Source organism: Xiphias gladius, chromosome 24, assembly GCF_016859285.1.
Source record: "Xiphias gladius isolate SHS-SW01 ecotype Sanya breed wild chromosome 24, ASM1685928v1, whole genome shotgun sequence".
NCBI classification, from domain to species: Eukaryota; Metazoa; Chordata; class Actinopteri; order Istiophoriformes; family Xiphiidae; genus Xiphias; species Xiphias gladius.
In genome coordinates, this window is record NC_053423.1 from 14,639,763 (window position 1) to 14,667,735 (window position 27,973).

Consider the following 27,973-nt stretch of genomic DNA (forward strand, 5'->3'; position numbering starts at 1 on the left):
AAAATAAAAGCAATATTTAATCTTTCCTTTTCAGTGCTACCAAAAGTTACTCACACCAAACAAAAGGGGCCATATCCTAACAAATATATGACAATCAATCCCCTGAAACACAGTGTATTGTCACTTTCTTTGTTCTACAATACTGTGCAAAAGTTTTAGGCACTTTACATATTCTGATTCTTAAACATCACTTTATTTGTGGTGACCAAAACTGTTGCATAGTGCTGTACAATGGTAAATTTTGGGTCCATCAAAAAACAAATTTCCCACACCTTTCAGTTGGAGTGAACTAATTTTTCAATTTGCTGAGTTAAAAATAAGATAACTGATAGACTCTCAAAAATTATTTTGAAATATTTTTAAAATCAAAGGTTTATTTTATTTTATTTTATTTTATTTTATTTTATTTTATTTTATTTTATTTTATTTTATTTTATTTTATTTTATTTTATTTTATTTTGTTTTATTTTATTTTGTTTTGTTTTGTTTTATTTCCGGTACGCAGCGCCGGAAGAGGCGGGGCTTCACTTTAGGACGCTCGCCCTCCGTTGTTCATTCAACATGGCAGCGGGACCAATTTCAGAAAGAAACCAAGGTAATGGCCCCTTAAAAATGCGCGTCTCAACCTTTTATTTTGGTGACTAATAAATCTGTTCGTGGGTTACACGATAAACTCTTCAACCTCTTTTGTTGAGCGCCGTTGGCCGTCTGGTTAGCTAACAGTTTGTAATAAACAGCCGCTCGATCACATGGAAGTGTTCAGTTGTCATTAGCTTGGCTTTCTGCTCATTTAAACGTTCAAATCCACCTCTTTAATTTAATTTCTCTTAGCTGCTTGCTCCAGGATAAGCCAGATGCGGCGCTGATTTTTGATTGATTTCTTAAGTGTGGCGGCTATTGTTAGTATATTAGAAGCAGAACTAGGTTATGGTGGCTAGCGGTTAGCTTATCAAGCTAACGTAGTTAACAGAGCTAACAGCTACTCGCTTAATTTTGACTACACAAATGATCACCCTTTGTTTCTCATAGTACCTAAATATCGTTCTCGGATGATTTTACATAATATGTGTTAAGGTAGGGGTGGGAGGTATGGTCTCATCAGTATTATTATTATTTGGGATATGATGGTTGGACAAATAGTTTTCATTGTCTGTTTCATTGTGACGAGTCAGAAAGGTAAGGTAAGTTTATCATTCGGCTCTGTTACAGCATTTTAAAACAAAGTAGCCACTCCTCTTGTTGTTATATCAAAATGAGACTATAACCAGTGTTATATGGAGACCTCAAAATTCTTTAGATTCATATTGATGTCATCCTATAATCCCAACGGGGTAGTTAGCTGTCGTTTCAAAATAACTAAAATGCCAATAGCTTTTATTCAACAATTGTTCTTACACTTCAGTCAGTTTGTAGCAAGGGGATTGTAATTGCAGAGTTAAGCTTCTTAACGTATAATTTTAACAATAACCGCTGGAACACAGCTGTTAATCTCACTGACCAAAGATTGTCTCTCTCTAGTTCCTGTCATATAACATCTTAAGTGGTTACAGCATTCATCTTGCATTGAAGCAATAAATGGAAAGTGCATCCTGAGAGAAAAGACAAGAGAATCAGGACAATCAAGATTAGTTTGGTTCAGCTCGTGTGTTTATTAGTCTGGCAACTAGCTAAGGAACGTAGTGTCATGATCAGAATCATAAAATTTATATTTAAATAATCTCTTAGTTGTTTACTCTGTTAAAAAATAATCACCATCACGGGTAACCAGAGTCCAAAGTGATGCTTTGCGCAGTATTCAATTCGCAGTGATTTAAAACAAAGAAAAAGAAACATTTCGTAACATTTGTGAATCTATAATAACCACATATTTGTTATTTTACATAAAAAATAAATAGATTAGCACCCACCACATATTAAGCATCTCCATTGGTTTGTATTTTGACTCTACCCCCACCTATGTAAAATTTGGTCTAATTTGGACATGTGAGACATTTCCATAACAAGTTTATTTTAATTTGTTTTCTTTTTTTCAGACGCCACTGTGTATGTCGGCGGCTTGGATGAGAAAGTATCAGAGCCCTTACTATGGGAGCTTTTCCTGCAGGCTGGTCCTGTGGTCAACACACACATGCCCAAAGACAGGGTCACAGGCCAACATCAGGGTGAGTATCAGCTAATAATCCCCAAAACTTAGATTACCAAGGTAGCAACATGGCAGTCAAAGGAGAAAAAACACTCCCGAAAGAATCCCTTTAGCATACACATAACAATCATAGAGCTCACTTTTTTCTTCTTCCTTCCCAGGCTATGGCTTTGTGGAGTTCCTTAGTGAAGAGGATGCTGACTATGCCATCAAAATCATGAATATGATAAAGCTCTATGGCAAACCTATTCGAGTTAATAAGGCCTCAGCGCACAACAAAAACTTGGATGTGGGTGCAAACATCTTCATTGGTAACCTGGACCCGGAGATTGATGAGAAACTGCTCTACGACACATTCAGTGCTTTTGGCGTGATCCTCCAGACACCAAAGATCATGCGAGACCCAGACACCGGCAACTCCAAGGGTTATGCTTTCATCAATTTCGCAAGCTTTGACGCATCCGATGCGGCCATTGAGGCCATGAATGGCCAGTACCTCTGCAACAGGCCCATCACCGTCTCGTATGCCTTCAAGAAGGATTCTAAAGGAGAGCGGCACGGCTCGGCTGCAGAGCGACTCCTGGCTGCACAAAACCCTCTCTCCCAAGCAGACAGGCCTCACCAGCTGTTTGCAGACGCTCCCCCACCACCAACTGCTCCGACACCGGTCCTGACCACACTGGGAACTGGGATACCCATGCCAGGTATGACTGGAAGAGAGTGGATATACAGAGTAGATGTAAGAGGGTCTAGGATGTCCTTTGGCTCTCTTCCTTTCAGTTGTTCTTTATTTTAACTGCACTTTTAGTGTAATGCTGAATATTTTCAATTATTGTTTGGGTGAGAAAGTCATTAATTGATGATTTCAGGTCACATGCTATAGAGACGTATAGTAGTATATAGTGTAGTAATGTCTGTATGCTTTCAACATATACGCCATTTCCTTGTGTTGTCCATTCCTAATTCACTTTTAAATGTAAGAGTTGTAGCTGCACTCAACCAGTCTGATGTGAAAATCTTTAACATATAACAAAGGATTAAATTTCTGCTGCAAAACTGTCTATACCTTGGTGCAAAGACCCTACTTTGTGGTATAGTCCTACATCAAAAATTGTATTTAGTTTCTGCAGTTTTGTTTCAATGAGCTCTAATCAGTGGTGTTGCTGTGTTTCTCTTGTAATACCTTGGCGTAAATCAAATACAGCATCTGCCTCTGATTAATGGTTACAGATTGGGTAATTGAAGGTGGTGAGAGTACGTATGCTGCTCTGTCTGATGCACTTTTTATCAGTAGGTGATAATGAGATGGAGTTTGATTTAATCTAGAGCAATGTAACGAAAAGTGAACATGACAGCTGACAACTGGCAATGATGACTGAAGTTTAACTAATTAATCAGTCAAACAGCCTGACTTTGTACACTAGTAGAATATGAAGTTATAACTTGAAATTGTAAATACAACTTGTTTCTTTGCAGGCATGCCACCACCCGGTGCTTTCCCTCCTGTTCCTCCTCCGGGATCAATGCCTCCAGCAATGCCCCCTAGTATGACCATGCCGCCGAATGCAGGGACACCAGGCCCACAAGCTGCTGGTGGTGGACCTCCACCTGGACCACCACCCTTCCCTCCTGCCAACATGCATCCAGGTAATTCCACTGTGACTGCAAGTGGAAACACAATGTGCAATAGAGCTTTGTCTCCTCAGATTTTGTGTAATGGATGTTATGGATGGAGTCAAAAACTTGGGGGGGTCCTGTTGGGTTAGAGGTTTAAGATCGATACTGTTGGCGATCTGAAATAAAAGGCAAAAAAAATCAGAAAAAATACAAAAACACTGAATACCTGGGATCTGATGTGTATTTACATAATTTGAAAGCTGTCTCAAAGTTGCAAAAAATGACTTATGCACATTCTAATCAGAGTTGGAAAACAGTGTAAACCTGAAGGGGATTTAAAATCAGAAATCAAGCATTTGTGCATGTATAATAAGCTTTTATTTATGATAAATGGCAGCTTTGCTTCCCTGTATTCTTTTTGTTTGAGTATACATACATTTTCATTCCAATAGTTTGGAATTCCAGCCAAAAAAGTAACTGCTAAACACTTGTTTCTGTTGCACAGGTATGCCTCAGATGCCCATGCCCCCTCCCGCTCCTCCTGGCATGGTGCCTCCACCTCCTGCTCCTCCAGGATCAAATCAACCACGGGCCCCACCACCCCCTGGCATGCCCCCACCCCCGCCTATGGGCATGCCACCCAGAGCACCGTATGGACCTCCCATGGGTGAGCCCTGTGGCTTTTTGTTGTCAAATAAAAGTCTCTTCAGCTCACAAACACTACCGCTGTCATTTGAAGGAATTTTATAATCAACTCAGTGCAGTATTGTCTGTAAAAGAACAACTGAAGTCTCAGTAACCTTTCTTCTGCACATCTGTATTATGCAGAAAAATAGATTTAATGATACGCAGTATTGGCACATACCCATGTTGCCATGACTACCTTGACAAATTAGCTACTATGGGCATGCCTTCTAATAATAAACTAAGTTTTGCACCAATATTGAAAACTGCTGAAAAGAAAAAACAGTTGATAATCATGAGACATTGTCTATGTTTCTGTCGAAAGACATATTTACCACAACTCATTTTGCAAAATCAGTATTTGATGTTGTCCTTTTTTCCGTGGGAGTGACCGACCTCACCATCTCCTCCCCCTCCTCTTTTGAGGTTTTTCAGTGCATACACGTTCCATTAGCACTGACAAAGCTAGTTTATTAATTATTATTTTCCCACCATCACACATGCCTCACAATTGATATCACTCATAATTGACACAGATTGGGACCAAGACTTTATTTGATCCATCTCGCACCGTTTGACAGGCAGTGAACTTGTAAGATTGTTGTTATCGCAAAGTGTAGAGGTGCCCTAACGCACTTGAGTTTCGACCTTAACTGGAGGGGAGTCACTGGAAAAGCATACTTGATTTGCAACCAATACTGGTTGAGAGCTTGGTGTAAATTCTGTTATTCTGTATAATTAGGGATGTGATTTTTCTGGAATAATCTAGAATTCCGTATTTCTCTGCCTGAAAATGTGACCCACGCGAATCTAGCCGAACCTTTAAAAAAAAAAAAAAAAATACTGATAAGAAATGAAATCCCAGTGTTAATTTTTATGTTTTTTCTACGGGTAGAGACTGTCAATAAGCTAATTTGCCTCGAAAGTAATGTTATAGCGGAGACGGTAACTGGCTATTTAGGAATTTTTGTGTGCATTCAGTCAGCTGTCTTTTTTTGGGGGACAGCCCATGTTAAGATAAATTTCTAAAGTGACTCCTGATAATGTTGATGGTAATATACAGTGGAAACCGCTTATGGTGATCAGTTATCAACTGCTTATATGGATCAAAAAGCTTGAATCATTTCTATACAAATGCTGTTTAAATAATTAGCTTGTAGTAATCAAGTAGTCCTCTTACAGTGTTCATTTTGGGTCCTTTCATACATGACAACATATGAAAAAAGAATTTAAAACTGTTGTACTAATAAATTGCAGTAGTAGATTACAACGTTTTTTGACTCACAGTGTGTAACGACCGTCCCTGTCTGCTCGCGTTCATAATATGTTCAATATAGTGGATTTTGAAAGTTAAAGTAGTGAGTTTAAATCTGGACAAATTTGATCGTAGTTCAGATTATGATTGAGAATGCGACATGAATGGAGGATGTGCCACAACACATAACCCTGCATAAGTGAGGAGAAAATGAGCGTACCTGGTTTCCTAGATGGCAGTGGAAAAAAGATGGAATGTATAGTAAATAATAATTGAAACCAATGTTGTTGGACTTCAAAAATCACAAGTGCATTTTTTTTTTTGTGTGTCTTCCAAGAGGCCTTTTTTTTTTTTTTAAATTGCTTTTTAGTGTAGAGTCTCCAAACTGGCCATTATTCGCTACAACTCTGAACAACTTCATATGCTTCTTGTACAGCACGCTGAAATAATGTGTATTGGGGCTACATTCTGTGATGGTGAACGCACATGATCAAAGGCGGAGGTTTTCTTTAATTACAAACCCTGTTGGTCTCTTCCAGGTCCGCCTGTGCCTCCAGGTATGAGAGGGCCGCCTCCTCCCATGCCTCCACCTGGCTACGGTGCTGGTCCTCCTCGCCCACCTCCTTTTGGCTTCCAGAGAGGACCTCCAATGCCACCCAGGCCCCCTGGTGCCCCACCACGCGTTCCTATGAGAGCACCAATGCCACAGTAACCTATCTCAGACTGCAGAAATGGGCTCTAATTTTCTTTTTTTTTTTAAAAACATCTTTAGATCTACTCAAATTTGTAATCGGGAGAATAATTTAACCACCTGTTTGTATTTTTTTTTCTTGGTCACTGTACAGATGAAGGACCTTTTTTGAAGAATAAAGTTTTTAGTACAAGTTTTGGATGTATTTTCGGATTGTATTTTTCTTTTTTATTTTAGCAGGTTTCATTCTTTTGAGTGGCATCGGTGTACTCGAGAATCCCCTTGGCAGTAGGCCTGTTTCACGGCAGACATCTTGACAGGTCACAGAAGGAAACGTAAATATGTGATAAACATCAATAATAGCTGCATGCATTTTACTTGGGTGTCCTGTTTCCTGGCCGCTGGCTCACTGGAAATATTTATTGGGATACATCTGTTAAATGGAGCCATCAGTAATGTTATTGGCTCCCCTTCTGGTTTTACTGCTGTGTTATACTACATGTCAAAATGTCTACTTTTGGAAATGGCCAGTGCATTTAGATATTTGTTGTGTATAGGTGAAAGTTTTGGCCAGAACAAGTCACCAAAATGACCACATATCAAGCTTTGGAGACAATATTTATTCCAAATTTCATGGCAGTATGACCAGTATTTGTACTGTATTGCTCTAAAACCGAGTGTTCACTTGATGGATGGACCGACCAACATGACCGTCCTTTGGCCCTGCTGCCTCAGGGTCTCCAAGTAAATTCTTTAATTGGTTGGTCAGCATTGCAAAGTCAAACTATTAATGCTAATTGATTGTGTTGGTAAGTAACAAGTAGCATGGGGTCTATCCAGATTTACAGTCAGAGCCCAACAGTAAACAAAGCAGTTATGTACTCCACCTAGATCGGATACAACATAAAAATGTTGCTTACATGTTAATAACAATAAACCAACATTATGCGCTTCAATAAGTATTTTCAATACGTGAAGTATATCTTGCTCATTCTTACCTGCTTAATTAACATAATCGATGTATTTTTACACTTTGCACACTACCCTTACTACTCCTTCCACCCCTGGCTATTGGGACAAGAACCAGAAGCCTGGGCAGTTTGTTTCTCTCCGTTATTTATTACACATTGCTCCCCGAAGATGACATGACATGCTGCAAAAGATTTTTTTTTCTTTTTCTAAGAGTATCTGGATTTCCTCCACCATATTCCTTCCTGCCGAGGCCTTTCAAGAGAAAAGGTCCTTCGCCCGCGCGTTATACTTGCTTGCGCGTCCGTGGAGAAATTGTTTGTTCGAACGGCACAGGCGATGACAGGCGGGTCTCGCGCTCCCTCGTGGCAAGTCTTGATGCGGTGAAAGGGACCGAGGATATGGCAAGCGGTTGGCATGGCGACCGGAGTCAGGCGCGCATGTACGTGTGTGTCGCCTGTGCCCGCAATCTGATCCTCGTGTGCACAGACGATCAGTCATCTATTGGTAAAATCAGACGGATGAAAGAAAGGTGTTTGGGCGCGCATGCGTGCGAGGATATACAGATGTGTGTGTGTGTGTATATATATATATATATATAGCGTGTATTTAATAGGAAATCGGTGTTTCTTAACATTTGATGCCCTAACATATCATCAGCCCAATTGCCTTTTAGATATGGGGAAGCCGTAAAACGCAATGTACAGCTGCGGGGAAAGTGGAGGAAACGTGCGCAGATTGCGGTGCAGATATGCGCCAAACCCCCTCCAGATACGAAGGCGTTAATGTGCTCCTGCGCTCGTGTGGGTTTTTCGTGGGGGGAGGGGACCCCTGCGCATCGCCGAGTGTGTGTGGATGGCGTGGGCTTCTCTCTCCTCCAAACCGCACAGCATCATCACTCGGTTCACAGCGACAGCCGCGTACGCATCACCATCCTCATCCTCCTCCTCATCCTCATCATCACCATCTCCGGGCTGAAGAGGGATCACACATCGCAGGAGTTACGGTGAGATTAAATCCAGTAAATGATGACCTGTCAGAGGCTGATGGCGTCTTGCAGCGGCGGGTTTCAATTTTAATTTTTTTAATTTTAATTTTAATTTTATTTTTTTTTGGTATTAAGACATCATGAGGAAGAGACGATGGGCGTGTTCTCCAGCCGTTCGCTTCACACACAGCGATTAAGATTGATTTTGTTAATGGAGACGCGGACCCATAATCTAATCCGAGTCGTGACTAGCTGCTGCCTGTGATTTCGAGGAACGAGCACAGATGTCAGGACGCTGGCGAGCAGACAATCGGCTGGTGTTGGTGACAGATTGATACATTAATCCGGCCGTATTTGCAGGCTGTGTAGATTGGCCTGTTAGCGACAAGGCCTTTTTTTTTTTTTTTCTCTTTTCTCCGTAACGTCAGTGAAGACAATCCTGACCGGACCGGAGGCTTAAATTCGCACGTATCGTAACCAGACTCTTGCATTCACATTTCCCCAGTCCTCTCATGTAATTGCCGCCTGCGAAAAATAACGATGCTGCAAGAAGCTATAACGGCACAGCACAGATATTAAAACCCTGTCGGAAATGTACCTGTTAAAGCTATTTTTTTTTTTTTTGGGTGTTTGGCTGTCTTCGATCCAATGATATCTTCAGGTGTCCAGATTATTCATCACCATTTACCACCACTGCTTCAATAAGATTTGCCTGCATGTGATGTGATGGCTGTCTGCACTGCTTGGCCCCTCGCAAGCAGGAAGTGGTAAACTGATGCTGATTGATTTTTGAATGAGGGAGGAGAGAAAAAAAAAAAAATGAGGGTTTCTGACTGCAACCAGGGAGCAGTAATTTCCATCCTCCTCATCCTCAGGCCTTCCTCTTCTCTCCACCGACAGGGCTGTGTGTTGCAGGCTGCATGGGGCTGTGGAGACGCTGTCAACTTGACAATGCAATGGGAAAGGATGCAATGAGAAAGTGGGAGAAGTGGGCTTTTGTTTGAGTCTGACTCGGCTTTAGCTTTACTTTGCCGGATGTATGTATGAGGGAGCATGTTGAAGAAGCAAAGGGTCAGGACTAATGTTTTCATCCCCGTTAAAGAGTTCAATTTGCAGAATAGCGAGGAACTAAAAATGCATTTAGAACGACATGTTGGCATTAGTACAGGTAAAATAGGTTGGGTTTTGTGGAGAAAAAAAAACAGGTGCAATAAGCTGTAGCTTCAACCTATCATTTTTGCATTGTTTCCTACTGTACTACTACCTAAATGGCTGCATAGTGTATCTGTATCTGTATTAATGGCATTAAATCACTTTATTGATTTATTGTGGTTGATATTTAAAATTATTCCTATAGAGACTCATTCATTTACTTTAGCCTTCATTTCTTTGAAATGAATATGGACTTGGAGCTTTCCTTTCTCTATTGTGCAAACACTGTCCTGCAGGTGATTTCAGTTATTCTGGGTTTTCTTTTTTTTTCCACAGCAGATATTTTGACATGTCACAGCAGGAACATCACAAGTGTAATTGACCACATTAAAGATGGCTGAATTCCATTTAGCTGCTTCACTTTCAGGGTCCTGGTGTTGTTCATGTTGGCTCACACTGTTATGGTTTACTGAGACATTTAAATAGAACTGAGCCATTGCTAATGTTATTAGTAGCACTTGTGCTTTTCCTACCATTTTTTTTTTTTACCTGTGCAGGTAGAACATGTGTGTGCAAGAGCTTTAAAATGAAACAGCTCTGTTGTTTTTCTTGTTTGCTCATGGGCCCATATGATGATATTATTTTACACCGGCTTGCGTGCTTTACGTTTCGTGAGGGGTAGTGATTACATGCCTGTAAGTGCTCCCGTCTGAGAAACCATTAGATTAGAGTCCTGCAGTTTAGCATGGCTGACCAGGCCTGGTGGGCTTTCTTTGGTCTGTGCCAGTAAATCTGCTCGTCATGCTGACAGTCAAGGATCTGCGGCCTTATGACTAGAGATTATGTCCGCGTGGGATTTAACATAAACAAATAAACCAAGTGTTTGCATTGAGCAGGATACAGATCATGGCATAATTCTACTGTATATGTGTTATTTACAGAAATTATCTATTTCTGTCGACTGACAACTATTTCAGTCTTTTTTTTAAACATAGATGCCAAACATTCTCTGGTTCCTGTCTCTAATATGTTGAGGATCTGCAGCTTTTCTCTGATTTGTATAATTATAAAGTTCATATTTGGGTTTTGGACAAAACAAGCGATTTGAGGATGTCACCCTGGGATACTGGGACGGACCTTTTCCCCTATTTTCAGACATTTTATAGGAGAAATTATTAATCAGTTAGTTGAGAAAATAATTGGCAGAATAATCAATAGTGAAAGTAATCAGTCTTAATTGCATTCATAAAACAATTAAAAAAAAAAAAAACCTCAAACAGTAGCACTTCACAAATTAGAAGCTAAGACTTTTTTGCTCAGTCATTTACTGAAACTTACAGAAACTAGTTTTTGCCAAATTGGTTTTAACCAGTTCCAATACTCTGTAAGTAGTAGACAATAAAGATTTAGTTTTTTTTAATGTCTTATCTTACTCTAAGGAGCAGACTGAAAAACATTTAACATCCATATATTCAGGTCTGAAGCTACTTACTTACTGAGGACACTGAGCTCATATACTCAGTATTTGTGTTAATTTGGGGAATTTAACAACTGCAAGAGCAGTTTTGTTTTTTTTATAATTTCACATGGTGGGTTTTAAAAGACAATTATAATATTGTTTACACTAAATATATTCATATTTAACCAGCTTTAGTCCAAAAATATCAAAATAAATTAAAATATAATAAAGGGGTTTATTATTTCTCCATTAGAATTATATCTTGGGAGTGTAGAGAGGGATTTGAAGCAGCATTTAAACCTTCATGTAGGGCAGTACAATTTAAAAATAATAAAAGTTAACATTTAAAAGCAGGAAGAAAATAAGAAAATCCTGGCTCTGGCCTTGTGTATATATAGAGCATACCTGAAAAACATTTAAGGCTCTATCAGACCCATTATTAAACTGTCAGACCTTGTTTTTGAAACGGGTCACAGTGAACGTTGCAGAGATGTCTGTCCTTCTCTGTTTGTTGTTTCACTGCACCGCAAATTCAAAGTGACGTTGTTTTATTCCACCACGACCTGAGCCACACTGTGTCTTAATACAGGGACATATGGATGTGGGTATCTGCGGGAACTATACAAGAGAGTTCCTGATAAATAATCTTTGGGATAATAGTTTTTTTCATAAAGGCGGTGTGATACTGGAGCAGACAGAAATGGACATCAATTTCTAGCTTCTTTTTCTCAATTTCAAGCCTCATTTGTTTTTGGCGCACAGCACCTCTGGATGAGCAGTTGTTCAGTTTTTCAGTTGAGTAATGTTTACGGCTTTATTTAATTAATCCATGAAGTGATTTTTATGTGTTTTCTTCAATAATGTTAATTATTTTCTATTCAAACCTGACCTTTAACGGCTTAGAACGTTCAAGAATTTAAATTTTAGGGGAGGATTCTGTGAGCGGTCTTTAACTGACTTGATTAAGAGATGTTCGCATGGGTTATCAGATGACCTCATAAACAGCAGAGACCTTACAGTGATGTTCTTCTTTTCCAAACTAGTGTCCGATCCTCTGCAGCATAATCTCAGTCGCGTTAGATTTGAGTCATGGTGATGTACCGTGGCTCTACACCGTGAACTGAGGCAGTCAAGGCATTTCTGTATCAAGAAACATCCATTTAAAATCACTCTCACCGTTCAAGGCTTTATGTCTCGGCCTGTAATTGCTGCACAGGTCCATCTGTGACTCAGCAGAGAGCACATGCTGGGCGGATAATGGAAATGCAACAAGTGTAGTCTGGAAACACGTCATTAAAGGCTTGTTACGTGGTTTGGTTAGCCCAATTACAAAAAAAAAAATAAAAAGAATTACCAGTTCAAAGAAAAAGAGGTGTCGGGAGAGTCATGGGCATGGATATATTATGAGACAAAAGGCCCATGGGTACAGACATATAAACCCCGCCCCTCCCCATCATATATGTACAAGACAACGGGATGTTTCTTAGTGGAATATTTCTGTCTCTGTGCCGTTGTTTTGTAGTAGTTTTACATGTCTTCACTGACATTTTGGATTTCTTTGTAGTTGTTTTGTGTCTCTTTGTAGTCAATTTGCACCTCTTTGTACTTGTTTTGGATCTCTTGTCATTTTTCATCTCCTTGTAGTCATTCTGTTTCATTTTGTTGTCATTTTGCATGTCTTTGTGGTTGTTTTGTGGTCATTTTGTGTCTCTGTGGTCGTTTTGCATCTCTTTGTGATATTTTGTTTCTTTTTCTGGATGTTTGATTAACCTTACAACAAGAAGTGTTAACAGGTCACCAGAAACATGCATTGTTGCTTTTGAAGCTCCCATCAAATACCTACCTTCATCACAATGCACCCTTTCATGAATTATTACAGAAAATAACTTAAGATTGATTACTTTATATTTCCACTTTCTCTCCAGAAATAAGAAGAGCGTGTTGTCAGTCGAGTGAACTGGTAGTCAACTCTTCAAATCTGTGTGGTGTATCCTGCACAAAATTGAAGTGCGAGCACGTTCAGGTGGCCTCTTAACACAACGTTTGACGCTTTTTGCATCTTCTGAACCTCTTTAAAATGGAGGACGGCTACCAAAACCGGACTGCCTTCATAAAAGGTGCCAAAGACATTGCCAAAGAAGTCAAGCGACAAGCTTCTAAGAAGGTCGGGCGCTCAGTGGATCGGATGAGCGATGAGTACAGCAAGCGCTCCTACAGTCGTTTTGAAGAGGATGATGATGATGACTATCCAATGCAGGGAAGTCAGGATGGAGGTTACTACCGTGGAGACAGCCAGGCGGCCAATGACGATGAGGGCGGCCACAGTGACTCAACAGAGGGTCATGATGAGGATGATGAGATCTACGAGGGCGAGTACCAAGGAATCCCGAGGGCCGATTCAGGCAAAGGTAGCCTGGCTGGAGGGCCGGGCTCAGTGGGGGCAGGCGCTCAACAGTTCAGAGATATCGGGGTGTCCGAGGCTGAGAGGAGGAAGGACCAAGAGGAGCTGGCTCAACAATACGAGACCATTTTACAAGAATGTGGTCACGGGAAGTTCCAGTGGACCCTGTACTTTGTGCTGGGGCTGGCTCTCATGGCAGATGGTGTTGAGATTTTTGTGGTCGGCTTCGTCCTCCCCAGCGCTGAGAAGGATATGTGCCTGTCTGAACCTAACAAAAGCATGCTAGGTAAGAATCTTTTACAACTGATTGTGTCTACTTTCCTGTGTCAGAGTGGATTTTTAGATAAAAGATAAGGAAGATCAATGATCCTACTAACAAGTCTTTCCTGTGTAGCCCAAGCCTGATATAGCTCATTCGTTTCATGCCATATAGCTCCATTGTTGTGCAGAAGTTATAAAAAATTAATTGATGAGTGCTGGGTCACATGTTCCTTCGTTATGATGAACATGGACATTGTAATTTATTTTCAGTCAATCAAACATACACATTCCACGGCTGAAAGTAGTCCCCAACGAACACAGTACTTCTTTCTGTTCTCTAAAAACTGCAGTGTCCAGCTGTTTAAGGAAACTACTGAGCCCCTTTTAGAATCACGAAACTATACATTTTCATTGGATTTGTTGACAAGAAGAATAAATAAAAGATAATGCCTGTTATTATAAAAAGAGAAGTTTATCACTCTTCGTATTCAATCTGTTGTCTCCCAGTGTTTTTTGAGAGCAGCTGTCAACAGAGTAAGCATGAAGCTGTAAACTCATTCTCTAACAGTAGGAGTATGAAAGAAACAAAGATGACAGGACAGAATCACAGCTGTAGCAGTACTGCAAAACTAGAAAGAGAGCAATGATAAAATCTTTCACCAAATAATTTAACAAAAATGGACGTTTTGCATTTAGATTTGTAATAGTCACATTTTCTTTGCCCTCTCCACAGGTCTGATTGTATATTTTGGGATGATGGTTGGGGCTTTCCTCTGGGGGGCTCTGGCTGACCGGATAGGGCGTCGGCAATCTCTTCTCATCTCTCTCTCCATCAACAGTATTTTCTCCTTCTTCTCCTCCTTCGTCCAGGGCTACAGTACCTTTCTGTTTTGCCGGCTCCTCTCAGGTGTTGGGTAATTGCAAAAACAATTTTCCTTTTTCAATCTGGGCCGCTTACTCTGATCTGATTTGTCAGTTGCTTCAATATTACGTTGGATATGGATGAGTTTACAGGGAGCACTCTTCTACAGTATAATCTAGCAGGTGCCGAGGGAAACAAAAAGTCGAACTCAAAAATTAGGTTAACCCGATTACATAACCATATGAATGTGATTGCATAAATATTTGAAAAATCCAAATCTGTATAGAAATGATTAGTTTCCTTAAGTAAACACACAAAACAAACACACATAGTGGGAAGCTATGATATAAAATGAGCAACGAGAAATACATTTGCAAAATGTTGTATATCTGTTTTAAGATTATAAAACATGTATCACAAAATCAAAATACTTACCTTCCAAAAGATGTAATCTTTTGCTGAACTGTGTTATATATCAGAATGCACCATTTCAAGTTGTTCTGTTTTTAGTCTCTTCCAGCATTGAGCAACACTTTTGAACACTCCTGGCTTTATGGTACCAGAATCTTTACAATATTAAAAACAGCAGCCTCTCCGGCTTAGTGGAGTGGCAAATTGAGATGCTGAAACCATTTCCATTAAACCTCAAATCAATGGCCTTCCCACTCAACTTTTGCACCATGGTGATGGAGCAACACAAATGTAGAGAGATCGAAAAATAATGTTAAGGCTGCGGTGACCAAACAAAACAAAGCAGTGCAGTAAATTAAATGTTGGAGGTTAGCGATGCCTCCACTAGTTCAGTTGCTTTAGTTTTAGCTCAGATTTGAAGTAACTTGCTCTCACTCGTGGTATGATATCATCCTTTCATATCCATCATACAGTTACTCAAAGTAAACAGTGTATCAACCCTTTGATAAACATGGTGTATCAGGGCAGTAAATACAAAATAAATAAACTTACCTCTCATTTCTACGTATAAAATTCTGTTACTCTGAAAACCTAAACACTGGTTGCATCTCTGGCTCTTCAGCTCTGGTCTCATTTGGTTTCTGACCTTTGCAGGATCGGTGGCTCAATTCCCATTGTGTTTTCATACTATTCTGAGTTCCTGGCCCAAGAAAAGCGCGGTGAGCACCTCAGTTGGCTGTGCATGTTCTGGATGATTGGGGGAATATACGCATCTGCTATGGCCTGGGCTATTATCCCACACTATGGTGAGTACAGTAACATGAACCATGAAATTATAAGGTTATTATTAGCTACTTCTTCACTGTCCAAGCTAGCTGATCATCCATTTATTCTTTACACTTAAATCGAAATTTTAACATTTTGGGGAATACGCTAACTAGCTTTGTTTTGCTGCGAGTTAGATAAAAAGACACGTACCACTATCATAGTGTATATGTCCATTAAATATAAAGCTGTAGCCAGTTAGCTTAACTTAGCACAAAAACTGAAAACAAGGGGAAACAGTTAGCCTTGCGCTACCAAAGATACCAAAATGTGCCCAGTGGATAAAATACAGGGGTCACTAAATACCACGTTATATCTTGTTTTTCTTCTTTTTGGCTCTGAGCAGTTGACAGGCACTTTAGACAACCAAGAAATAGTCTGGTACGTAACACCCCATAAAACTGGATTGAACAAAAATATTAAGTGTTTATCAGTGAATATTAGAGGTGCTGGTTGGCGGATTTTGTTACCTTGGACAGAGCCAGGCTAACTGTTTCCAGCCTTTTTGTAAGCTAAGCTAACTGACTGCTGGCTGTAACCTTATATTTAGCACACAGCCATGGGAGTGGTGTCAGTCTCAAGATAAGATTAATAAGTGTATTTCCCAAAATGTCAGATGATTCCTTGACATTTATCTTATCGAGCCTTGGTTTTTTGCAGCAGGTGAGCTCGTTGGGGGAATAATCCAAGTTCAGGCTCATTTACTAGCAAACATCTGGCCACAGACACAGCGCCGAGGCTGACCTCTGACCTCTGACTTCCCTGGAGGGAAGAAGAAATAAGAACACGGTTCATACTGTGTCACATTAAATTAAATATATTCCAGACTGTGCTTTACAAAGACTGCTTGTCTGACCTTACCTGTTATTGACTTGAGTTGACTCACGTTTGTAGGGTGAAAATACATGGTGTGAGCTCATCTCTTCACCTTGGTTTGTTTGTTTGTGTCTCCTCAGGATGGAGTTTCCAGATGGGCTCGGCATATCAGTTCCATAGCTGGCGTGTGTTTGTGTTAGTGTGTGCATTTCCTTCTGTTGCAGCCATCGCTGCCCTCAACGCCATGCCAGAGAGCCCACGCTTCTACTTGGAGGTTAGCAGATGTGTTTACTAAGAGTTAGTCCCTTTCTGGCAGTGATGGCTTGTTTTACTCATATATAACAGCTTTTTTGGTCAATTTCCAACAATCAAATATGAAATGTCTTGGGTAGAAATGTTTTCCTCTTATACATATTAAATCAATGGGATAAACACATATAAATATACTGAAAGGCTATGTACAGTATGACCTTTACTTTTTTCTCAAACAGAACGGCAAACATGACGAAGGCTGGATGATTCTGAAGCAGGTTCACGACACAAACATGCGGGCAAAAGGATACCCAGAGAAAGTGTTTTCTGTGAGTATCTGACAAAGTCAACAAACAGTCATCTTGTTTTGTTCAGCATGGCAGACATTCAAATACACCCACATGACCTACTTAAAGTGTTTTCTTTAAAATCCTTGAGCAATAGTGGACCTAAACAACAGGAAATCCAAATATAGTTTTAGCAGTGTAAGCTGACACAGAATCAAAACAGAGCAGCCACTAAATGGACTTGGCGGGGAGACAATGATGAATTGGGTCATTACTCTAAAAAAAAAAGTAATCTAATAACCAGGTACATAGAGAAAGTTTCCCATTTACTTTGACACCCAAACATCTGCCTCCATATTTCTTATGTACATTTCAATGTGTTGGCATAAAACAGTTGTGTTATCTGCCTGGAGTTCTCTCTGGTTGACTCGAAGCAGCAGGAGAAAAGATCTCCGGAAATCTCACAGTAGTTAGAAAACCAGGACATCTGGCTGGAGTCATGCCTCTGAGGGACTTTTGTCACTTTCATCCAAGGTCACCACAATCAAGACGGTGAAGCAGCTGGATGAGCTGGTGGACACTGGCACCGACACTCCAGTCTGGCAACGCTACAGACTGAAGATCATGAGCCTCTCCCAACAGGTGAGTGAAGATGGGAAAGGAAAACTCGCACAGTTGAAAATATAATTCACATATATCATTTGTTTAATCTAAGAAAGCTCATAACGAAACGGCTCTGTGGCCTCATGTGGGGTGTGTTTGAGTAAATAGGAGATTTGTGGTCGGCAAGCGATCCTGAACCATTTTACAATTATTATACAAGAGTATGGGACTACAGCCAGCCCCGAGCTGGAAAAGGCCTCAGTGGAGCAGGCATTGGTGGAAACAGACAGTGTGGATGGAGGTGTAGGTGGTAGTAGTCGAAGCGAAGCTAAAAGGTGTAAATCATCATCGTTTTCCTCATCAGTTATCCTTTCTTCTTGACCTACATCTGATTTTGTGAGCGACTTAAACAGAAAATCAATAAATAATTACAGATTTTTTTCAGCCATAGCCACATGCAGATTGTCTCCAGTGCTTTATTGTCTCTTACAACTGAATTCGGTGAAACTGGCTCAAACAAATGATGTGCTTGTTTTCTGGTAATTGTTAGTTATTACATATGTGAATAAATCAGTGACACTGATTTTACCTTTGTATTTGACTTTCATATGATTGAACTTGTCTTTTCATCGTGTTCTACATTGTTACAGCACCACTACTCCGGGCAGAAACCTTGCCAGCTTTGTGCCTAATTTGAATTTGCAATCAGCCTACGTTCTGCTACACACACACACACACATACACGCCTACAACCTCCATCTCCTTCTGAATCTGCTACTGCACCACCTGCCTAATGCCCACTGAGAAAAGTCTTGACAATAAGAGCCGAAGCACTAAAAATGTAGTTTTATATGGGAGGCAGTGAGGGTCCATGCAGAGACCTTTGGCAGCAGGGAATTTTGGAAAACCTTCATGGCTAGCTTTACAAGTTGCATGTTCCTGCTCAGAAATACCAAATAAATATAACATTCATGAGATTAAAGTAGGAATATAATTAGTATGTTTCAAAACTGTCATTTGATCAACCAGAAATTTGTTGAGAGTTTAAATGTGGTCTCCCAAGTTCTCTTTATCGAAAGTGTGTGTTTTCCTGTTCACATGTTGCAGATGCGGAATAACATTCTTGCCTGCTTCAGCCCTGAATATAAACGGACAACTTTCATGCTCATGGCTGTTTGGTTTACCATGTCTTTCAGGTAAATTAAAGACTCATAAAACCTTTGCTCTATCGTGAATGACGTTCACTTTTGATCCTTATTTGACCTGTTCCTGACTCTCACAACTTTGCAGCTATTACGGCCTGACGGTGTGGTTCCCAGACATGATCAAGTACATCCAGAAGCAGGAATATGAATCAAAGACAAAGACCTTCACTAAAGAACGAGTGGAGCATATCACTTTTAACTTCACCCTGGAAAACCAAGTGCATCGCCAGGGACACTACTTCAACGACAAGTAAGCGTTTTGTGAGCCGTGGTTTTTCGTCCAGGATGCTGTTAATTAGTCACTGGTATTGTCCGATTTAATACCACAGTTCAGAGCATTTTAAAGATATGCGATCTAAAACTAAAACTGAAAAATATATCCTGTACAACAGGTTCCTCAACCTGAGGATGAAATCCATGGTGTTTGAAGACTCTGTGTTTGAGGAGTGCTACTTTGAGGACATCACCTCCACACACACCTTCTTCAGAAACTGCACCTTCATTGCAAGTTTGTTCTATAACACAGGTAAATATCAACAGAAATACATCAGTGTGTTCAGTAATGATTTACATCAAAGTGGACAGTCAGTATCACAAAGGAGTTTTTAACTAGGGCTCCGACTAATGATTAGTTTTATTAATTATTAATTTTTTAGATTATTTTTGCCATCATTTAGTCTTTAAAATATCAGGGAAAAAAGTGATAAATTCCCATTGCAAGCACCAAGAGTTCAAGGTGAAGTCTTCAAAGTGCTTGTTTTGTCCCAACAACACAACATAAAGTTATTCAATTTAAACCTGCATAAGTTAATAATAAATAATAATTTTTTTGACCGCTTGGGAGCAACTATTAACAAATACAGTAGACACGGTGCAACATTAGCATTAATTTGGAGTTTCTGGCCACCCAACAAATGTTAATCTAATATTTGCTCTCCTGTTAGCTCTTCTGTTTGTCTCCACCAACTCCTGAGAAAAATATTTGTCTCTTTAGCTGATAAGTGCTCCACTAACCTCACGAGCTAATCGCTAACTTTGAGACTGAGATTATCAGAGTTTTTTTTTTGCTGAAAACAGCTGCCTGTTGTGGCTGGACAATAGATTGATGAGAGCAGAGCAAAACATTTAGGTTGTGGGCTGTAAAACCAAAACAACGAGTTAAAACGCTCTGTAGAGCTGAGGGGTGATAGTCAGGAGATAATTCTCCGTGAGCGTCTCGGTGAGTAGTTTGATCCATTGTTGGTATAAAAATACTGACTGGTGCAGCTTACAATAATATAAAACCGAAGGGAAACGGCAAATCTGCTCTGTGTAAATCGACAAATCATTCAGCACTAGTTTTAATTACACTGTAGGGAAACAGTTTGTAATGATCACTACGCATTTAACACACTGCTGCTCAGCAAAAACATGAATCTTTTGAGATTAAATATGAATTTTAAATAGTTTTATTGTGGCCTAAAGTAAAAATATATTAAAAAAAAAAAGGAGTTAACTTCAACAGGATTGTTGCCATAGAAACTTTCTGATGCTAGTATCCCTGGGTTACGCTGCAGCAGATCTGTAACTGTAGCAACGTAAACAAAGTCAACCCAGACGTTTTGAGGGCAGAGTGATGGGATTTGATGTGAAACAGTGCTTAGTGACTGAAAAAACAGATGTGAGAATGTGTCAACTGGATAATCAGAACCAAAGCTCTTAGTGACACTAAACGGACCAATCTGTATATTAAATTTACTGTATTTCATGTCCTTTATTCTGGGTCTCAGCATCGCAGTGTCCTCCTGTCCTCCTCTTTTTTTTTCTCTTCTTGAATGTGCCTGCATTTTGTATGTTTTGCTGTTGTTCTTGATATTTTTTTGTTCTTGAATAGCAGCTTCTAAGGCAATTATGATCTACAACTTATTTTATAGCACCTATAACTCATTTATACGTGATCTGTCACTGTACACGGAAAATGCACAAAAAGAGGAAAGCATTTGAAACTTGATTTGGTTATATGAAAGCTGTAGCCCACGGTGTGTTGTTGGTGTTGTTTTTTTTTGCTTGTAGTTGTGCTGTGTGTAGTTTTGATTTCTGCTTATGAGCCTTTAAATCAACATGTCAGATTCAGAACTGGGAAATACATCTAAGAAACTAAAAGACAGTTGTCTGCTAACATACTGAAGCTTTGAGACATTTAGTTATGAATCTCAGCATCTCCACTCCAACAGTTACAGCAGCTTATACAGCAGCAGTATCTCCTCATCCCTGAAGCCAATGATACATTCTTTTATGTTTGTGTCACTTGTGCATCTAACATTTTATGATTATTCAGCACTTTTATGCTTTTCTCCCTTCAATAAAACTGTTATTGGTTATTGGTTATTGGAAGCAGTTTCAGCAGAGTCAACAGAAAATCAAATCATGTACTTTTCAGCTGCCACAGGCAGCAAAGTATAAACAGAGTATAAAGTAACAGGCCCTGTAAGCTTGAGGACAGGCTGTCTGACCTCCTCTTACCTTTTATGTTGTTTTCCTGATATAACAATATAGTTGAAGAGGTTTGGGGCAACAAAAATTGTTGTAATGGATTCTGTTTTTATGTTTAGTCTCCTCCTTAAAGGAATTTTGATTAAAAACAGATGCCGACAGAAGTGGTGGTTTTGTGGTGGCTGTGCAGATGTCCTGGCTGCTTTTGGGAGATCATTTAATCCCTTCTTCCCCTGTTTAAGGAAAACCAGTAATTTATACAAGGATGTAGGTTTGGTTTCAGATGTGAGGGGGAACGCAGTGAAGTCAAAAGTTTTCTCAATCAAAAAATAAAAACTAATGCTTATTGTGCTTTCTGTATTAATGGCAGTAGAGCCAAATACCATGTAAATCTTTGTATTGTTAATGCTCCAACCCTTCATAAATTCATGTTACGTTCCACTGACAGAAACCTGATATGATTAATAATATTGTGTATTTACCACAGTCTTTGCTATAAAGAGCACTGCGCTAAGAGAAGAATAACTGTAAATAAAATCCTGTTTAAAATCATTTTTCTATGCAGAAAAACATACAGAGGGGGGTAAAAGTATATTTTCAGCCCTCATAGGCTTCATAAAGCCGCAACAACCTCTGTAAATAAGATAAGAAAATACTGAGTGTTAGAAATGAACCTGAATGAAATGAAATGAAGCTGAATTTTTAAAAATGAAGGAGACATTTCCCCCTCGTCCCCAGTGGAAATTACACCTTTGCATTTGTTTATCATTTTCTCAGGCATTCGTACATTTTCTTTCTGATTCTTTTGGTTCAGTTGTACCAAGCAATAACACTCCTTTCTCTATCTTTTTCTCTTTCTTTCATCAGATTTGTTCAAGTACAGGTTTGTCAACTGTAAACTGGTCAACAGCACATTTCTCCACAACAAGGAGGGCTGCATGCTCGACTTCAGCGATGACTTCAACAACGCTTACATGATATACTTTGTCAACTTCCTTGGCACGCTGGCGGTGTTGCCTGGCAACATTGTGTCGGCTCTATTAATGGACAAAATTGGCCGTTTAAGGATGCTGGGTAGGTAAATCTGATCTCTGCAGATAAATCACCTACGACCATAGAGGCTATCTAACCTAACGTAATTCTCATTCCTCTCCCCGAACAGCGGGATCCAGTGTCATATCTTGCGTCAGCTGTTTCTTCCTGATGTTTGGCAACAGTGAGTCAGGGATGATTGCCCTCTTGTGTCTGTTTGGTGGCATCAGCATCGCCTCGTGGAACGCCCTGGACGTGATAACAGTGGAGCTCTACCCTTCCGATAAAAGGTAACATGAGAGCAGCTTTTTCCGCTAGTGTCAACACAGAGAAGATCTTATTCTGTGCTGTGTGATGAAGAGAGCACAGCTGGGCGAGCTCCCGATGGCATCAGTTCTCATATACGCTATGGGTGGTGCACAACCATCTTATTTCGCAGCAATTATGCACCAACTCGCAATTGTTTTTAATTGTGTTTTTAATTTTCAAATTGGGAAACTGAAATGCAACAAAAGGGTTTTATTAGTTTTTCCTATGTTGTTTCTTATCAATATGTATTGTTTTTGTATTTTTAATTTTTATTGCAATTGTTATTTCTTTTTCTGTTTTATTTAATTATATTTCATTTCCTGTTTCTTTTTACTTTGTGGAGGGCATAGGATCCTACTTCCTCACATGATGTCAAATAAATTTAGCCAAGATATCAACACACAAAGTGATTCTTTTGCTCTTTTGACCTCTGGAGTGTTACCTTTTTTCCTGAGTTTGTTTTTGGGAAGTATAGACACTAAACTTAATTTCAGTGTTACCCTTCTAAGGGGACCTGGATCCCTCTATAAGGACCTCTGACAGTTTTAATAAAGTAACGTAAAAGCAATTCTAATTTAATGATAAAATAAAGATAAAGAGCAGTTTTCAGTTGTTAGAAACGTTGTGCTCAGAGGGATTTAGTTTTTTTCTAACCAAAGTGATTTGTCACATGAGCAGAACTAAAGTCCTTTCAAGTTTGGTTTGTAAGCTTAATTTTGTACCAATAGTCATTATACTTACCTTATTAAACATGTTATGTTTCTATGGGTAACAATATATATTAGCATAAATATTTTATATCTTATATTGGATGACTAACGTCATTTTATTTTTAAAAACATATTAAAGTGTAATATTCATGGTGCTCAGCAATAATTGTTCCTTGTATAAGCAAAGATAGTCTCTTAATGTTTGGTACAAACCTTATTATCTAAAATTAAATTACTTTAGTGTAGAACCTTACGTGAAGAAAAAATGTACCATAAATCAAAGATCTGTGTGTTCGCAGTTATGTTCAATAACACTTCGTTAGTTTTAGAAATGGGTAGATTTCATTGTCTGTTTGAAGAAGAACATTTTATAATTATAATTACAAACAACAGCTTATTGTTTGTAATGTGAATTGCTTCAGACTGAAGATGGAGTCCATTTCATGTTTTGTTGATGGGTTAAAGGCTCTGCTTTTGAGTAAAATACCCTTTGATGACTCCTTCTGGTTGGATTGTTAAAAAAAAAAACGGTTTTGTGTTTCAGGAAGGGAACCCTTCTTTCTGGCTAATTTTATTTGTAGAATCTGTGAGAGGAAACAATGTCCTTTGTTTGCAATGCAATGTTATAAGCGGTTTTCTTGACTGAAATGTTTCACCAACAACGTCTAATCATTTTGAGGAAATAAAGGTATTAGACTTAACAGATCCTTTAATTTCACTCTTTAGAAGTTGGCTGCACACTTGTTCTGAATTTTGAGCTCATAAGTTTTGTGTTTTCTTTTTTGTACCTACTGTTTTGTCTCATCTTTATTCTGGATAGCAACAGAGGGGGTGTAGAAAAAGGAGTGTAGTAAAAGCATGTTCAAGCTCAGTAATGTAGCACACTGATTGCAGATCAGTTTAGAGTAGTTAATCAGTATTGTGAAAATATTGTAATTGCGTTTATCTCTCTCATCTTGTCTTAAGGACCACAGCGTTCGGCTTCCTGAACGCTCTCTGTAAGCTGGCGGCCGTCCTGGGCATCAGCATCTTCCAGTCGTTCGTGGGCATCACCAAGGCCTTACCCATCTTATTTGCCGCTGGCGCACTCGCTGCCGGTAGTTTCCTTGCAACAAAGTTGCCTGAAACACGAGGCCAAGTGTTGCAGTAAAACAGATGACCAGCAGTGGGCAACAGAGTACAGCTGGAGTGTGTGTTTGATAACTAGAGCCCGAACATCCTTGAGAGCTTCAGCGCTGCCCATCACACACCAACAGAACAGACTGCCATCCCCATTGTAAGCCCAGAATCCTTTGAAATATGGATTGCGTCTTTCAGTCCAAACAGACCCACAGAGATTAACAGAAGCGCACACTGATGTAGAAATAAACACCTGTGTCATGATAATACATCTACACACTTTACTTCCACTGTGCTGTCAGGTATTATTAAAAAAAAAATCAGATCTTTTACAGAAGCGTAATACTTACAGGTTGATGTGGCACAAATTGAAATGTGCTGTTAAGATAAAATGCACATAGATCTACAGAGAAAAGACAGAGTGGTTAAATGAAGTAGAAAAAAAAGCCATTTCTAGGGGAATGTGTGAAGAGATTTAGTCCATGTATGTGGACGATTCTCTTTCTCGTCTGTCCTCAGCCTCCATGACTGGCTTTCAGTGCTGCTTTTTGGTTTGCTGTGACGTTACTGGTACAATTCACTCAACATTTCCATTCAGACTGATGCTCATAGACGTGTTTGATTAAAAGCTTGTCTCTGAAAAGATCTCAAAATGAATTTCAGGGTGATTATATTTTCTCTAAAAACACCCATGACTTATCTCCACTGCCGACTATGGCAGCTAGATCTGCTGAGCGCTGTTAATTTCTACCAAATGATATAAAAACATTCCAGTGAGGCCGGATTAATTCAGAAACAGAGCTGAATTCTTTTTGTCCCTGCATACATCCTCTTCTTATAGCCTCAAAACATAGGTGAGGATGCATTTCAAAGGATTCTCAGTCGTAAATGGGAATAGTTTGATCCAGTTCCTCGGTGTTCAGTGTTAATCTAATGTTTTTTCCCCCTCCCTTTTGTTGAACCATACAGCTGTGGCAGTGTGATGATGTTCATGTCTGCAACACAGGAACGTCTGTGGGATGGATTTTGGTCAAGTGCTAAATGAGAGAGCATATACAAAAGTGTAATATTTGCTAAATTGGTCGTGTGGGTGTGTTTAAATGTGCGTGTGAATGATTGCATGTGCACACGTGTGAGGAGGTGTCTGATTTATTCCTTTAAACTCTGACATTTCATGCAAATCAGCACAACCATGTAGACCGTATATTTTTCAGTCATCCGGGATTTTATTGATCCAACAGCAGAATGTATGGAATAGCGGCCTCACATTTTTAGACTAATTTAAAAAAAAAAAAATTATATCATATATAATATAATCATGCCGTAGCTCAGGTGTGGCGAAATGCTTTGACTACGTTTACAGCTAATAGTACATTTTAGCACGACTGCACCAAATTACTGTACATGCAGGATCATTTTCCGTCTCACATGCATAGCTGCATTCATTAGCCTTAATATGAAAACAAGACACCAAACAAGTCATCTGGCTGAGTGTGACAGTTCATCAAGGTCCATTCTCTGGCTTTTTTCAAAGCTTTCAACTGTGAGTCGCAGTCTTCATGAGCAGATGGAATTTGCTCAGTGGTCACGGTGAACGAAAGCTCCTGAAAAGAGCTAGTAAGTGGACCTTGAGTTAAGATCTTGTCAAATCATTTGGTTGGCTTGTATTTTTCTTTTCGGGCTCAAAACGTACCTAAACATCCCTAACACTCCTAAACTTGTGTTATGCCCGTTAAAAGTCACGATATGGCTTCATTGGCCTCATGAGCACAAATCAAACTGTTAAGAAGAGTCCCACTGAACAGGCAGCGAGGCACAGAGAGAAAATTTTTCTCTAAGGGCTCCTGTTCAGTCATTCTTTCACTGCCTCCATTCGTACCACAAACAGAGAAAAGTTTTTCACTGTACTCCTGCATGATAACTGTCTGTAATGGTGTCATAGTTACTACGCAGATTGTCTTCTGTGCATTTGATCTAAATTGGACACAATCACTCTAAAAGGGAAGCTGGGTACCATTATTTATACATATCGCTACTTCGGTATCATTTCTCCAAAGGTGTACATCAATATGTGTGCTGACAATCAGTGAGTGAGTACATGAGTGCTGCTGCAGCTTCCCAGTAGAGTGCGGTGTTTTGACCTAAAGACGTCCTCTGTGTGTTCAGGAGGTTTGAGCCCCCCCACCCCACCCTTCAGATGGATAACGGATACTATCTCAGCTACAGGAGTGTGTCTGACCTCTTAAATGTGTGTGTGTGTGTGAGGGTGAGGGAGTAGGGAGAATAGTTTGAACATTTTGGGGAATTACCTTGTTCACTTTTGTTAGCTTATCTAAGCATAAAAAGTGGAAGCGGGGTTGGGGAGCTAGCCTAGCTCTGTCCAAAGGTAAGAAAATGTGAAGAAATAGTTAATCAGTGAGATTTAGAGGTGCTGGTAGACAGATTTTGTTACTTTCGGACAGAGCCAGGCTAACACTTTCCCCCTGTTTCCAGTCTTTGTCCTAATCTTAAATAACCGACTGCTGGCTGTAGCTTCAAATTTACTATACAGATTTGTGAGTGGTATGGATTAAGAGTATTTCCCAAAATGCTGAACTGTTCCAATAATGTTGTCAAATCTAGACTGCATTCTGAGGATCAAATCTCTCCTTCGCTGTTTCTCCCGCCTTATTCACATTTGAGAGGCTGTTTGGATGTGTTGTTGGTTCGCAGATGTACGTATGTGTGTGTATAAGCTGACTCTAAATCATCTGTCACATATTTTTCTACTTTTTTCTGTTGTGGTGTTTTCATCCTAGTGATGAAAGCAGCTCAGTTGGGGACCACAGAAATATATTTACACTATGAGAAGAAAAAAAAAACCCTAATGCAATATATGCAGTGTAGAATTCAATGTGTTGTTCTTCATAATAGACTCTGGTGCTGTTTTGCTGAAACAAGTCTTTAAAACAAATCCCATCAAAGAAAGCCAGTTTCAGAGATAATGTGCGGTCTGTTCTTCTGTTCAGAAACATGGTAAAAGAATCATATCTTAAATTAAGACGACTTCACCCCCTAATCCTTTTGTATTCAACCGATCGTGACGCATGTTTGTATCGTATTGTCTGACTTGGACGTCCTGTATGCCAGCTGTTTTTGTCTAAAGCAAGAACTTGTGTTTTCATTGTTGTATGATGACATAGATTTGTTGCTTGCAGTGATTGTTCTTAATCAAAGTGGGGTTAAAATTGGTAAAACTTGAGTATGTGTTCTGAAAGTAAGTTAGTGGTGACTGTGCTCCTTCTTTACCTCGGACCCAGGTAACTTTTTTATATATGCATATATATAAATATATATATGCATATATGCCTGAATTTCCGAGGAGGACGCTTGTAATGGTGCAATTCCTTTTGTTGCAGAGGTACAAGATAGCTACGGCCTGAAAATGGTAATACACTTCAGTGAAGGGAG

At 39.6% G+C, this 27,973-nt stretch overlaps 2 protein-coding genes across 2 annotated transcripts; both read left to right on the forward strand.

Moving 5' to 3' along the window:
- Window positions 1–496: 496 nt before the first annotated feature.
- Window positions 497–7,325, forward strand: sf3b4 (splicing factor 3b, subunit 4). The gene is made up of 6 exons (XM_040120962.1): window positions 497–595; window positions 2,034–2,162; window positions 2,305–2,847; window positions 3,620–3,790; window positions 4,266–4,427; window positions 6,239–7,325. The coding sequence occupies exons 1-6, from the start codon at window positions 562–564 to the stop codon at window positions 6,409–6,411; spliced, it is 1,212 nt and encodes a 403-aa protein (XP_039976896.1). The 5' UTR covers window positions 497–561; the 3' UTR covers window positions 6,412–7,325.
- A 5,710-nt stretch (window positions 7,326–13,035) lies between these two features.
- Window positions 13,036–24,554, forward strand: LOC120786492 (synaptic vesicle glycoprotein 2A-like). Its single transcript, XM_040121965.1, has 12 exons — window positions 13,036–13,645; window positions 14,354–14,534; window positions 15,548–15,699; window positions 16,675–16,808; window positions 17,026–17,115; window positions 17,608–17,715; window positions 18,784–18,872; window positions 18,967–19,131; window positions 19,274–19,407; window positions 22,221–22,427; window positions 22,516–22,675; window positions 24,371–24,554. Exons 1-12 carry the CDS (start codon window positions 13,036–13,038, stop codon window positions 24,552–24,554), a joined length of 2,214 nt encoding a protein of 737 aa, XP_039977899.1.
- Window positions 24,555–27,973: the final 3,419 nt, after the last annotated feature.